Here is a 15,916-nt window from a genome sequence, read left to right as displayed (position 1 = left end):
GGGGCGCTTCCGCTTGAATATTAATTCATTTAAGTGAGTATATATGTGATTTTAAAGGTTACGAAGGGTATATATGTTGAAAACTCATAATAATAAACAGGTTAATGCTTTATTTAATAAAAGTTTATAGACGTTTTGTTGATAAAAATGTAACACTTGTATACATTAACCCTTTATCTAAAAGATAAAAGCTGATGAATAGTAACTATTTCGTATTTTAAACGTTCGTACATGAAGCTTCAATCGTTGTACTCACAAAGACTACACACTAAAAATGACAATCATCGAAAAATTCAGGTGCCGAAATGTAAATCACTTTGGGGAAAATTGAAATCTCACAGAGGTGCAAAGTGTAACTTCTTACCTTTTTTTTTTTTTTTTTGGTAAGCGAGGAAACCCTCCTATGAACGAGCACATTGGCTCCCCCACAATAACTTCTTACTTCAAGGGCCAAACAATAACTTCTTTATTTTTCATAAATCCCCACACTAAACCTACCTAAATTATTTACAGACTTTATCTCTTTATTGGACTCGAGTTATGTTTCACCAACATACCCGACGGAATAATTTTACGAGCTAAACGCAATAAGTTATATTTAAAACGGAGCCCCGACGCGTAGCGAGAGCTCTTCAACTATATTGTTGTCAAAATACAAAAATAAATTGTATTTTATAGTTTATCAAACCGGTTAAAAGTACTAATGAGTTTACATAAAAAAAAAATGCAAGGTTTTTTTTTCCAGTGTGAAGTAAAACTAATCTTCACTGTAGTTCAAGATTTTTCTTTCGGCCATTTTAGCCGTGTCAACATCAAGTCAATTTCATTTTTGCTCGAACTATTATTTTTACCACTTTTAGTTATCTTAACTATTATGTTGCGGATAATAATACCATGGTTCTATATCAAACATCAATTATCAAACATTCATTCAAACATGAAACTAATAATAAAAATGTATTGACTTGTCGTTTCATGCTCACAATGTCAACCTAGACCTCCCCGTAGTAAAGATAGGCCAACACTGATCGACAAAGAGTCCTTTGCTGACCCCATTAGACCAGTCCCAATCATGAACTGCTCTTAGTTGCACATTTTATTTTATTTTTTGTGTTGGTTTAAAATTTACATTGGTAGTTTACTTTAAAATGAAAGGATCAAAAGTGTCATTAGAGGTAAAGTTGATGGACTAACTTTACAATTTATTCAAATGGTAAATTTTATTTGACCGCCATTTCAGGGTTTCAAATTTGCGACTCACAAACAGTTCCTCTGTATAATCGCTTTGAATTCCAGCTGATTTCTGGTACGTTTAAACTATCTTTATGAATATATAATAATCTATAACTTAATTATATCAACAAAAATATAATTATACTTTTGCTACATTACTTCGTATTTTATTTTTCAAAAATAAATCACAAATAATTAATCCAAACATTAGAATGTCGAATAATATAAGTTCAGTCACACATAGTCGTAGTTTATTAGTAGTAATCAGTTCACGCACGAACCATAAATTTTATTGCTTTTTTCAATTTTGGTAGCTGATGCAGATACATTAGTGAAACCCTAGTTTTCAGGGGAGCTAGTTTAAAAAGCTTAATGAATTATTTTTTTATTAATTTCTTTCTATATTTCTATTCACAAATGTAAACCCTAAATTACTTAATTGTTGACTCTCTTGTTGTATTTCTTGAAGTTTCATGTTGAACTTTTGAATAATTTGTGCTGAATGAGGTGATGTAATGTTTTTTTTATCAGCTTATATTTCTATATATTTGATATTGTTCAATTAAAAGTCAAAACTACTTGTTTTCTTACGTGTTTTCGATAATAAGATTCCCCATTTTTTTCTTAGTAGCCGATTAATCAACAAAAATTATTACTTTACCAATTTTGGAGTTAAAGATTGCAAATTTCATGATTGTGTTTTATTAGGTGTAAGGGAAAGTAGAGTACTATGAGATTCAAACCATAATTTTCATGAAATTCATAATTTTTTGTTATCATTTAGCAGCAAGTGAGCTGATGGCTGATGAGATCGCATCCAACAGTTATGAAGAGGCTCGTAAGCAACAATTACTCGAGAACAAAAAGAGATTTGAGGTATTAATTCCTTCATTTGAAAGTAATTTCACTTAATGAGTAATTTTTCACTGATGCATATACAATTAAGCAGTTTGTTTAAATTCTATGTTTATTGTTTGTTTTATTTTTTGAAGGATTTGGGAATCTTGAAAATTACTAAAACGCTATCAGATCTTTCAAAATCTGATAAGAAGTTTAAGGTAAGTGTATGTATATTATGTACCTTTTTGGTCAATTTTAATGATGAAAGTGAGTTCATCTATGACATATTTTGTTTGTATTAAGCAGCAACGTGAAGTGAAACCAAAAATAAGAAATTCTGAGATAATAACAGAACCAAGGCGCTCAACACGTGCACGCAACCCAATTGTCACATATCAAGATGAAGTAAGTTAAACTTTAATGCTGCTTAGTAATTAATGTGTGTTGTATGTGCATTATGAATCAGTAGTATAGAAGTATGATATAATAGAAAACAATAGCATGTTTTTATGTTTGTAATGTCAATGTGTAGACATAAATAAGTGTTTGAGTATTAACTTATGATAATACATAGTTTTCATCTACTTGAGCTAAACAAGAATATGTCTTAAATATGATAAAGCTATATAGTCCTTAAGGATAGCTGTTTGGGGGTTCGATTTCTTGTGTCAGCCTATCAACTATGATCACATTTGAATAAAATTTTGCTACACTTATAGATTACATTTTCTTCCATTACCACTCACTAAGTTAGAATATCATAGTTCTCTACTTTAGAAATTTTTGTCATACTAAAATTACTTAGTTAAGACTAATGTTAATGTTATTCTAATAATCCATAATAAATATATAGTAACATAATCATTAATATTAATACTTATACTTATTTGAGGCCATTTCTTGATGTTTACAGGTCGATGTAGGTTTCCCAACTGTTAGGAGGAAATCAAAGCTTAATTCTTCATGGGACAGGTTTCAAAAATAGTGCATAGTGATAATATTATTCTTATTATCGTATACAACATAGTTATTATATCTTATAATAATCATATTTATCAGTTATCTTGCAAGACCAATTGAGGAAGTCAGAATGGCTTCATATGAAGAGCGGATTAAAGCTATTAAGTCTGCCGAAAAACTCCAAAGCAATTTGCAGTCTGAATATCCATCTTTTGTGAAGTCGATGGTCCGTTCGCATGTTTACAGTTGCTTTTGGTTGGTAAGTGAAAAACTAAACGCTTTTGATTTGTCTTGCACGACCCCTTTGAAACAACACACATTTAGAGATGGCAATATTGACCCTGTTACTTGGTTACTGTCTTACCTTAAACAGATTAGATTCTAGCTAAAGCAGGAATTATTTAAATGGGTTGTAACGTTCCAAGTATAACCTTTTCGAATTGTTTCTATGATTCAGATTATTGACCAGTAATGTTAATTTAAAGTAACATGCATAATGTTTCCTTTTAAGTTTTAACAAATGACCTGTTTCTACTTTAATGCATTCTAATCTGTTACACCATCCACATATTTTGACACTTTTAGAAACCAGAAACTTTTATTTTTTTTAGACCATTGCCATTAATGGTGTAAATTGCCTCGCCTAACAATGTACCAAAAAGCCAATCTTTAGCGCCATTGGCAGTGCCAAGCTCAGGGCTAGGCAAGTTGTATTCGCCAACCATTTCGTGAATCTATAGTATTTTCCATCACTTGCAAATTTTATAACTATTGCTTTATTTACTTGTAACTATAGCTTTAATATATGTAAATGGGTTTATTTAATTGTGATGGTGAGGAAGTGTGTTATGTATGGTAGTGATATGTGATGAGTGAGTGCTGGAAAGGAAATGCTGATGTGACATTGTTATGGTTGGGAGTGGTTTTAATGGGAAGACAAAATTACGTGGGCAGTCCCTGTGGTTTGTCCATTTCAACTTGTACAATTTTGGACTGTCCATACAAGATTTGCAAACCACAAGGACTGACCTAGCAAGGAAACAAGTTTAGGCACGGTTGGTGCATATTTGTTAATCCCTAGTTCTGTATTTGTTAACGCATAATTCTGTCTGTAATAATGAACATTGTGACTATTGAGTATTTATTAATGTACGTAAACGTTTAAATCAATAGTTAAAATGACCAGACAGTCGACCGACTGAGTTAGTCAGTCGAGCGATTGTCAAGACTGTCGACCGACAGTCTAGGTCGGTGGAAGTTGATCTTTGATCGACACAAACAAACAATTGACCGACTGACGGAGTTAGTCGACCTACTATCTCTGCGTCCAAATACCACAGAATATTGCTCCAGGCTTCGTGTTAATCAAGATCCAATCTTGGTTTGACTCATACGAACCCAAAAACCCTTGGATGTTCGACTTAGTACTCGTTCTAGTGCTATTCCGCCTCTAGGTCGAGTTAGATTGATTCTAAGATTCTTTAACAACGTCTACAGGCACTATACGAGTTGAAATGGACAAACCGCACGGGCTGTCTGTCCGTGTAGATATGTCTAATGGGAATCATTCTATATTCCGTATATAAGTAGTCCCTAGTCATATTATAGTTTCATTATTATATTCTTACAACAGAGTATATATATTATAAAAAAAGTTAATCGAGCTATGTGTCCCTTTTTGGTTGTTTTGTATATCTGTAAAGGGGCTACCCCAGAGATTTTGCAAGAGTCATCTTCCCAAGTCAACAACAACGATAATGCTAGAAGATGAAGACGGAAATGAATATGAAGCTGTGTTTATTAGCAGTAGGACGGGACTTAGCGGTGGTTGGCGAGCATTTGCATTAGAACACAAACTGGACGATGGTGATGCTTTAATATTCGAATTGGTTGAACCAACACGATTCAAGGTACTTCATTTGTTTATGCCAATACTTTTGTGTTTATTTAAAAAAAAAACAGTTGTGACCCAAACATGTTGCTCATCTTGGTACTTATCATTAACGTTCCATGTTTGATGCTACTGCAGATATACATAGTTAAAGTATCAGATGGCGGAAGTAAAGATGAGGATGATAAGTCTAATGCTGAGGAAGAAATTGTGGTGACCAAAAAGACATTAACAGAACAGAAGAAGCGCAAAAAGACACTCGATAGCACAGTAGAAAAAGCGAAGAAGCCGGCTGTAAAAAACAGTAAGACGGATGAAGTTAAGGTGTCAGAGGAATCTGGAACGGCTACACGGCGTTCTACCAGGATTCGAAGTGTGAAGTGAATCTGAATGAAGGTGGAAAACCTTTTTCTTAACTGCAAGGAAGGTTTTATTCAGACATTTTTATTGGTTTGCAACTCTATATCTTGTAGATGTTGTCATGAAGGTTGAAACATGAGTATGGTTTTTGCTTAACACTGATTATGTTTCAACATGATAACAACTTTTCCTGATATATTTATGGAAGTCATGTTAGAAGATGTTTGCTGCATTATGATTCTGAGTCCTTTTGAGTTCTCTTGTTCGACAACATGCTTTTTTTGCTTCTATGTTGGTTTGATATGAATGAAATAATTGAAAAAGTAATGAGTAATGATTGTATAAGATTAGCACCACGATAGTAACTAATTGTATCCATCTTAATTAGCTTAAATTTTTTTTGTTCAATCTAATTATACTGTAAACCACTATAATGCACATTTGGTGGTGTATGACTAAAAATAGTGTTAAGAGGATTTCAATGACAGCCAAAACCTCATTAGATCTTTGAACGATTTGCAAAGAGCTTCTAGCCCGATGTTGGATTTATATGCTTGAGAACTAGCAAACTAGCAAGAGTCTTTTCACTATTTAGTGGTAAAATATTACAACGGAAGCACCCCGTCAGTCCGAGATAATGTCACGCTATATTCAAAATGTGAACCGTTAAATGTTCGTTGTTATAAGTTCGGCGCCATTCGCTAAAAGATGAAACGTCTATATTTTTAATTGATACAGAAAACAACAATTAATTAAGGAAGGTTCATTAGATAAAGAAGATGAGATAAACCTCATTACTGTAAACATCCAATAACACAAACGTAAATCTTTCATTGCAGTACCAATAACATAAAGAACATGAGATAAATCTCATTCCTGTAAACATACAAAACAGCAATGAATCTCCAACATAAACAAAACTGGAAAAAGGTTCACTACAATAACTTGATAGTTCCCAATATGTCATTTTCAAATAAAAATTACGGAGTATAACTTAAGCAACAGCATCTAGAAAAGCTCTTCCAGGTTGACGGTTGGCAAGGGGTCCATGGCATCCAAGAAGCTGCAAATAAAATTAATATATAAAAACCATCAGGTACATCAATACTAAATCAAATTTGGTATTCAGTACTAACGGATAAATAATTAAAATCGGTATTTAGAACAACATTCTGGCTCTTAATAATAATTACTCTATGTTGACATTTAGCAGACTCAGGAACAGCATGCTTTAACTATACAAGAAAACAGTTAATAAATCCCAAATTCTATTTTTCCTATAAAAATAAAATTATTTACCTTAGCATTAACGCCATCATTCATAATACGGTTTTCAGACTTCCACTGCACGTAATCAGTACGACTGAACTTTGTGAATCCCCTGAAACAAGCAGAATAAACGATGAGCAATCTATTATATCTCTTACAAAAACATTGGAAAAAAAATCGACAAACTAACAGCAGAGTAGGATATTATATATACCATTTCCTGGACACAATGATCTTTTGACGACCAGGGAACTTGAATTTAGCACGACGTAAAGCTTCTTGTGCGTGTGGGCTGTTGGTATCCTTGCAACGAACAGATAAAAGAACTTGACCAATGCTAACACGAGCACACACACCTTGAGGTTTACCAAAAGCACCTCTCATACCAGTTTGAAGCCTATCGGCTCCAGCACACGACAACATCTTGTTAATACGAAGCACATGGAAAGGATGGACTCTAACCCTCAAGTGGAAGGCATCCTTTCCTGCAAATTTGGTCATGTACTTGTTGCACGCAATACGTGCAGCCTCAAGCGCCTCGCTGGACACATTTTCTTTTTCCCAACTAACCAAATGAACACAGAAGGGGAACTCATCAACTCCCTTCTTCTTCATGCCAACGTCATAGATCCTGATTTTTGGGTCAGGAACACCACGGCAGTATCGAGATTTTGGGTACGGCTTGTTCTTGATCTGACGGTAACACCTAGCTGGTCCTGTATAACGTTACACAGTATGTAAATTGTTTGCAAACAATCATTATACTTATAGCTACCAAACTAAAAATGTCTCGATGAAATCAAAGTACACATTTTGAATACTAAAAATAATAAGCGCTTTGTACATCTATTTTTGAATTAAATTAAAACTGAAATAGAAATATAATCCTATATTCTGGTGTCAAACAGAGGAACAAAACCAAATGAATCGTGATTATCTATCATAGTTACAGTTACTATTATCACCTATAACCTACATTAATATCAAAACACAAACACGAATGATTTGAACTTGCAAGCCAATTTCTAACGCATACAATAATAACGATTTTGATATATAAATGAATATATACGTATGTATATAAACACATAGTATAGCTAATATGAATATCAATCTAAAAAAATTCATTTCCAGATCTAAATAAGCATAAATTAACTATAAACTATTCGCATTATGCATACAGATTGTATTAATGGAAATTAGGTCTCATAACATACAATATATACGACGAACATATCAAGTAAACGATTGAAAATCAAAAGACACACAGCTTAGATCGAAACTATTAACAATACGAATGAATTAATTGAAGAGAAAACATACTTCTACCCATGGCTGATTTGACTTGTTTGATGGATACAGCTGCTAAAAATCTATTTCAGAAACCCTAGCTAGGGAATGAAGAAATGGTGTTTATATAGTTGTGGTTTTGGGCTTTTTGGGTACGTAAGGGTATGCGTCATTAGCATGTTTAAATTGGGCTTGTAATAGTTGTGGGCTTCTAGAAGTTTAGCCCAGTTCGTTGACTTTATGTTGGTGGTTGCTCTTTGTTTTACAACCCAAGCAAGTTAAAAAAGTAATCACTCGAGGGGCATTTTTGACTTTTTGTTATTCATAAAAACCTTTTTCTGTCAATTAAAAAGCATCATTTGGTGTATTAATTTTGATGGACCATTTCTATATCAAAGTGGTCCACTTGTGTTCATGGTCCACTCGTGTTCATGGCCTTAACCAAGGGAGTAATTACGTCCGGTGTGTCCCTTGTTTCCGACATGCTATGTGTTGGAAAACCGTGTGTACTTTTAAATCAGATTAACGCAGCGAATAGTTGAAATAATAATTAATTATTATTTTATAAACCATTTACAAAATTAAATATTAATATATTTAAATTTAATAAAACATGCACATGATTAACGATCCCAAAGATCCAGTTACACCATAATAATTGTCATGAATATTAAATCATAAGATGAGTTAACGATATACCTTTCTTGAAGAAACTGATGAACGGAGAGAAACCTACGATCAAAAGTATGACCGTCTCTTTGGATAGTCCAAACTACACTTCAAACAACGTCAATGGATGCTAGTCCAAACCCAAGTAATAATTAATCAACCTTTGATTAATATTATGAACCCAAAATAATACTCCGTATGAAACAATGTTATTTCTTTTCTTACTTTCTCCCTTTTCTCTTTTCAATTCTCTTTTCCAAAAACCAATCAATGCTTATATTTATTATATATGTGTAATAGTAAACATTGAATTGTGAAGTCTGTGAAACAAAACGCGTACAAAGTTATTTTGTTTCTATCTATATTTAGATTCTCAAAATCTATATTTCGTTTGATTTTATTTTAAAAAGCCCTATTTTTTCAAATACTTTAGGGGTATGTTATGTAACTTATAATTAATAATTTCTATCATGTCGCTTTCATGTGAATAGTAAATTAATTAATTTCGTTTCATTTACTATTCATATGAATAGTAAATGAATTAATTTTGATTTACTATTTTGTTACTTGAGTAATATATATATATATATATATATATATATATATATATATATATATATATATATATATATATATATATATATATATATATATATATTTTATTTGACGTCTCGGTGTATATGTGTGTGACCCCGAAAGCTCAAATGAAGTTGACCATATAGTTATATGTTGTACCTTTCACATTAATCCTACAGACTCACACTTGTGCATGGCACAACATAAAGTAACTATACAAACAATGGTAAGCGTCTAGCAACACGTCAGTGTCCCCAAATTCATATGAGGGTAGTTTCTCGAAACTGGTTATGGTAAGTTTTAAATGTCATTCGTCCTTTTGTTTCAGATACTTTAGTTAAACTTGAGATATGGATCATCGGTCATTTTCATTTGTTTAACAATTTTGTTTCTCGATCTTAGAACTGAATTAGATCACCAAATTAATTAAGTATCATCTTAATTACATCTGGGTGCGGCCACACAAATATCTTATTCATTCATCGAGGAGCTCAAAAATATCGAACTCCAAACATTTTAGAGGAACAAATCCTATATTGCATACACGTGTCTATCACGAGCTTTACATTGAAGCGACCCGACCCAATCCATAGGGACGAATACAATAACATATGATTTCATTGCGAGGTACTTGACCTCTAAATGATACATTTTACAAACATTGCATTCATTTTTAGAAGACAATCTTTCATTACATCGAAAGTTGACATGTATGCATACCATTTCATAATATCCAAACTATAAATGACCTAATCTGTCATTTACTTAATAATAATCTTTAATGAACTTCAACGACTCGAATGCAACGTCTTTTGAAATATGTCATGAATGACTCCAAGTAATATCTTTAAAATGACCTAATGCACAGCGGAAGATCTCTTTCAAACCTGAGAATAAACATGTTTTCAAGTGTCAACCAAAAGGTTGGTGAGTTCATTAGTTTATCATAAACATTTCATTTTCATCATTTTAATAGACCACAAGATTTTCATTTATCATTTCCATAAATATCATTCTCATAGCAGGCATTTCGCATCGTACTAGAGATAAAAATCATTCATATGGTGAACACCTGGTAACCGACATTAACTAGATACATATAAGAATATCCCCTATCATTCCGGGATCCTCCTTCGGACATGATATAATTTCGAAGTACTAAAGCATCCGGTACTTTGGATGGGGTTTGTTAGGCCCAATATATCTATATTTAGGATTCGCGTCAATTAGGGTGTCTGTTCCCTAATTCTTAGATTACCAGACTTTAATAAAAAAGGGGCATATTTGATTTCGATAATTCAACCATATAATGTAGTTTTGATTACTTGTGTCTATTTCGTAAAACATTTATAAAAGTTGCGCATGTATTCTCAGCCCAAAAATATAAAGGGTAAAAAGGCAAATGAAACTCACCATACTATATTTTGTAGTAAAAATACATATAACTTCATTGAACAAGTGTAAGGTTGGCATCGGATTCACGAACCTAAATTATTTATATATATTTATGTATTTGTCAAGATTTGTCTAATACATTAAGTTAAGTCATAGTGTACCACAATCCTAATGCCCGAGTCTAATATACAAGGATCGACAAAAATTAGTTTGGCTCAAAATGATTTAAAAAAAAAAATTTATAAATGATTATTATATAATTTAAATATCGTCGTTTTTATATTTTTAAAATATTTTTAAAAGATTTAATAGAGTAAATAATATAATTCATTTATTAGTAAATAAAATTTTATATTAGAATATACTTATATATGTCTTAAGTAATAAAATTTATAAAGTTTATTTAATATCATAAAAATATTGCGATAGATTCTATTGAGGTAATTATATAATTTGTATTACATTTATTTGATAAAATAGCATTGCTAATAATAATAAGTAACAGTCGTGTTATTTTGTAATAATAATTATTATTATTTTATTAATAAAAATCAATATTTATATTTACTAAAAACAATGATATGATGGTAAAATGATAATTCTAATTATGATATCTCTAAATTTACGATACTTTTTAATATTGACCTTAAAGTAATAATTTTTATTTAAAATGATAATAATAATAATGTTTTATAATGATAATGAATATACTAATAACTATTTTATGTGATAATAATAATAATACTAATTATAACTTTAACGATAATAACTATAAAAATAACAATTCTTAATGATAATACTTTTATTGATAATAATAATAATAATAATAATAATAATAATGATAATGATAATGATGATAATAATAATAATTATAATAATAATAATAATATTAACAATTAGATAAAAAAAAATTAGAACAACGATATTAACGACGATAATAATAATCATTTTTATGAAATTTCAATTGGCTATAATTTCTAATCCGTCCATCAGATCCCTTTGGCATCTAAAGGAAAAGTTATTAATTTTTCACTAGCTTTCCAATGACATGCATATCTTATACCTTAATTCATCCCTAGTATAACAACCTTTAAGATTCAACATAACTTATCTAAGGGCAATATCAAATATACAAGCATGCACAATCCTATATTCTCGAGCACTAGTCAGGGATACACTATTAGTAAATAAAAGTTAAGTTATGAGTGCTCACGTATCAATATTGAGGTTCAATATTGTAGGAAAGGTACGAAGACGCGACGGAGATGACAAACACTAGATTGACCTCACGAATACACCCATGAACCATACCCATCACCTCCATGGCTATAACCCATAATTTCCTTAGCCCTATCCTACTCGCAAAACTTGTCTTGAAATGACCCGCTCATGACCTCGTCGTAATATTTTATGTATAATAATATTAACGATAATAATAAAATTAATAATAATATTATTCGTAATAATATTAATAAAATTAATAATATTAATTAACTTAGATAGTATACAGAGCATATATGGGAGCATGAGAAATGAATTCAACGAGCAAATTAATTTGAGCTTTTATAACCCAATTTTTCTCATATTCACTTTCGCAGTTGCAACACTCAATGGAGTCCAGCTCATGATCAACTAATTCTTATGCCGACACTTCTATTTGTACGAAGGTTTTTTTTTTTTAATAGAAATTTGACTCGTACATATGATACATAGGTTTTATATGATACGTAGGTTTTTTTATTATTATTTAATATATATTATATTAAATCTTTAGAATTAATTAAATATTATATTATATTTACGTGCGTGGTAAAAATATAATTTTTACAAAAATGACACGGTCGTGGTCTCACGACTCATGTACCACTTTCGGTTTTTCGGGCGCACTTTCGTACGTTTAGAAAACTAGCCTTTTACATTACGTGACGTGTACCTTTTACAAAAATTAGACTTACTCAACAATAAATTACCTTTATAAAAATATAACTTATAAAATTGAGTGTTGTGGTCATTTCCTTCTATAAATTAAAGTCTCGTTGTTTGTTAAAATATTTTATTTTAAATTAAACATTTTGTGACACGTACCTTTATTAATAACTAGACTTAAATTAATTAAAAACTAACCCACTCAAAGTATAACTTAATCTTTTGAGTGTTTTGGTCATTTACTTTTATAATTCATACCCTCGTTAGTTATCGAAGTATATTTAATAACATTAACTTAAACCAAAACGTCTTTTGACTAAATTAAAATATATTTATAATATATAGGTTTGAAATACTTTAATAAAATATTTAGATTTTAATTATATTTCAAAGTATATTTGAAGATTGTTTAAAATATTATATCCTATAATGTTTATACTTTAAAAAAAACATAATTTCCTTATGCGTCATCGTTTAGTTTGTTTTCCTTAAACTTTCTAAATAATACAACTATATTCCCAAAGTTTCACTTTCACTCTAAATAATAGTAAGGTTAACTAGTTAACGTTTATATAGAAAGTCGAACAGAAAACTCCACTAACATTTGGCTAGTTCCCGTTAATTGACACATTTGTCTTCACTTATAACTCACTTTACCATTTTCCGAATACGGTTAATAATAAGGGTTACCTAAATCAAAGTGGACCTCATAACAGATACTCTTAATCATAATTCAATGTATCTGATAATTCAATCATTTGATATTATCTTTTAATCTCGTCGATAAAGTTACATCGAACAAATACATTCATGTAAAGTATTATCTATTCAATACCTTGATAGAATTTCCAGGTTCATAAAATAGATCTCATAGCTTATAATCATATCCACTAATCCGTTCGATGTTTTATATAATATATCTCAATTTAATAATCACACATATGTATATGTATATATAATTGTTCGTGAATCGCTAGGCATGGTCAAAGGGTAATTGATTATATGAATATAGTTTTCAAAACTTTCGAGACTTAACATTACATATTTTTGCTCATCGTGTCGGGAACATATAAAGATTAAAGTTTAAATTTGATCGGAAATTTCCGGGTCATCACAGTACCTACCCGTTAAAAGAAATTTCGTCCCGAAATTTGATAAAGGTCGTCATGACTAACAGTAAGAATGTTATTATGACGAATGTAAACTGATACATATAGTTTTATCATCATTGAGTAATATAGATAACCCAATTTGATTATGCGAAGAGTATAAGTGAAGCTATCGCAAAAGAGTGAAAAAATGAATAAATGCAGGTTTGACTTAACCGGCGGCGTGTTCAAGATTGCTTTCCGGAATTTAAGGAATTTAGAAGAAATCTTCATAATAAGATTTGATTCTTCGATAATTAAGGAGATTTAGATCTTCTTTGGTTGAACGCGATAATCTGCTTCGATTGCTCTGTCGAAAATTTTCCTATAAATCCATCCTCTCCATTTTCTTACAACTCACACCTTCTATTCTTTCTTTCTCAATTCCTACTTTAAAGTATTCGTTAATATGCTCCATCCCATCCTGATCCTTGATATCCTCTTAACTTACATATCTGTCATTCTTCTTTTTAATCTGCCACCAGAAGAATCTATTTACTTCTACTATACTCTTGGGTTTATAGTGTTTCTAGTTCTCCCATGTCTTTACATTGCTATATGCATCGATATATACGGGTTGTAATTTCCGGTTGTTGTTAGATTTTACACCTTCCCTTATATTTCGATGTCCCTGCTTCTGTCTTCTATAGTCATCGTCATCCATAGTTAATGCTCTCTTCTATTTGCTGCGGTTTATACCCCACATTTCCATTTCGAAGCTTTGTCCTTTCGTTTCTTCTTCTTGCGATTAAATAGCTCTTGTAATGGTCCGAAATTCATATGTATGGATTTAAGAAGGAATATAGTAATTGTTCTAAGAAGGAAAGGGTATTGGTAAATCCTGATTTGTTAAATTACCAGAATACCCTGAAAAAGACCGAATTATCAAGAAATATTTTCTTGATATATTTAGAGATTAGATAGAATGTAAGAGTCGTGTAAATGGTACATGATGACGGTATGTCCTGTGAATCATCACATTCATTAGAAACTCAACATGAATTACTTTAATATAATGACGTTGATCAAGTGTCATTATATTATACTAACTCATGCATCAGTTCCCAACACTACTTCAAAAACATTCATATTCAAATTTTTCAGAATTTAGAAACTAACACAGTTTCTTTTATGTTGCAGATATTACGGAAAGATAAATGATACTTGATAAGAATAGTTGTGAAAATATCTCCAAAGATATGGAGAATATGTATAATGGAAGATACGAAGATATCTTATAATATTTAAGATATGATGATGATGAAGAATATTTGTCTGTGAAGGTTTAGAATAAGAAGTAAGGTGTTTGCTAACGAGTTCAACAGGCACTGAATTATTTGGATCCTTTGAAGGCAGATTCAGTCTCTGTGATTTATCCACGGCTTCCTTCATACTTTGCTTAATCCGTTTTTCAGTACCAAATCCTTTCTTTTTCTGAGCTTTACCAATTCACTATCTTTTATCATCAAACTTTTGACCGTTTAAACCATCTACCATTTTTATATTTCCTGTGCATTTAATACTATAATATCTGAATCTCTGGTTATCAATCCGAGGTGGGTTCAGAAGAATCGTGTTTTAGATGATTAAACGCTGGTGGTAATATGGTGGAATATGAAAGGTTCCCCAGTAATAATGACGAAAGGGCAACGTATCTATCATGGTTATAATAAGACTGCTCCGACTGAAAAATCGAAGTTGACTTGCTGGAGCTGTGACAAAATTGGCTACTTTGAAAAGGAATCGAAATGTTGTTTTTGCTAATAAATGATAAAGAATTCGACGCAGGTACATGTTAGATTATGACTTTGGTTTTGAGAGTTTTTCAGGTACAAAACTTCGGGTAACGTGTGGTTGGATCATCATCTCAATTGTTTATTATTTGAAGTGTCTTCTAGAATTTCGAAGGGTTTTAATTGCAGATTGTCATAGTCAATATCCAAATGATGAAATCGTCATAAATCCCGAATGATTTTTCATATCCATCTTGTGTGTTACGATTAAAAGTGATGTGCTATCACATTTTTGAAGTCAAAGTATAGCTTTGAAAAATGTAAAGATCTAAGAGTGATGATTTTGGTTGTATCTCGAGTTGAATTCTGAAATTCCCAAAATCAGAATATGTAATTAGATTCGAATGAGTATGGTTGTTTTGATTTCTATAGAAGAATGTATATTGGTTTAGTTGATGATTATTGAATCAGAATTGAAGAATGTAACATATTAATTGTGATTTTATATATCTCTTGGGTATTACCTACCCGTTAAAAAAAAATTTCACAAATAATATTTTGAACAAGAATTCTCATTACAATCTTTATGAAAATATATGTGGGTATATTTTCTTCAGATGTAATAC

At 31.0% G+C, this 15,916-nt stretch overlaps 2 protein-coding genes across 2 annotated transcripts; one reads left to right on the top strand and one right to left on the bottom strand.

The window, feature by feature from the left end:
* The first annotated feature begins 1,997 nt into the window (after positions 1–1,997).
* Positions 1,998–5,409, top strand: LOC139899094 (putative B3 domain-containing protein At5g58280). The gene is made up of 7 exons (XM_071881910.1): positions 1,998–2,109; positions 2,226–2,291; positions 2,380–2,478; positions 2,987–3,045; positions 3,133–3,292; positions 4,737–4,943; positions 5,063–5,409. The coding sequence occupies exons 1-7, from the start codon at positions 2,032–2,034 to the stop codon at positions 5,306–5,308; spliced, it is 915 nt and encodes a 304-aa protein (XP_071738011.1). The 5' UTR covers positions 1,998–2,031; the 3' UTR covers positions 5,309–5,409.
* Positions 5,410–6,095: 686 nt separating this feature from the next.
* LOC139899093 (large ribosomal subunit protein uL16-like) lies at positions 6,096–7,929 on the bottom strand. Its single transcript, XM_071881909.1, has 4 exons — positions 7,877–7,929; positions 6,768–7,269; positions 6,584–6,665; positions 6,096–6,347 (listed from the first exon to the last, which is right to left on the bottom strand). The coding sequence occupies exons 1-4, from the start codon at positions 7,884–7,886 to the stop codon at positions 6,279–6,281; spliced, it is 663 nt and encodes a 220-aa protein (XP_071738010.1). The 5' UTR covers positions 7,887–7,929; the 3' UTR covers positions 6,096–6,278.
* Between the last annotated feature and the right edge of the window lie 7,987 nt (positions 7,930–15,916).

The sequence above is a fragment of the Rutidosis leptorrhynchoides genome, chromosome 3 (assembly GCF_046630445.1).
Source record: "Rutidosis leptorrhynchoides isolate AG116_Rl617_1_P2 chromosome 3, CSIRO_AGI_Rlap_v1, whole genome shotgun sequence".
In the NCBI taxonomy this organism is placed as follows: domain Eukaryota; kingdom Viridiplantae; phylum Streptophyta; class Magnoliopsida; order Asterales; family Asteraceae; genus Rutidosis; species Rutidosis leptorrhynchoides.
The sequence above is the reverse complement of the archived record's forward strand: the minus strand, read 5'-3'. Positions and strand labels throughout refer to the sequence as shown.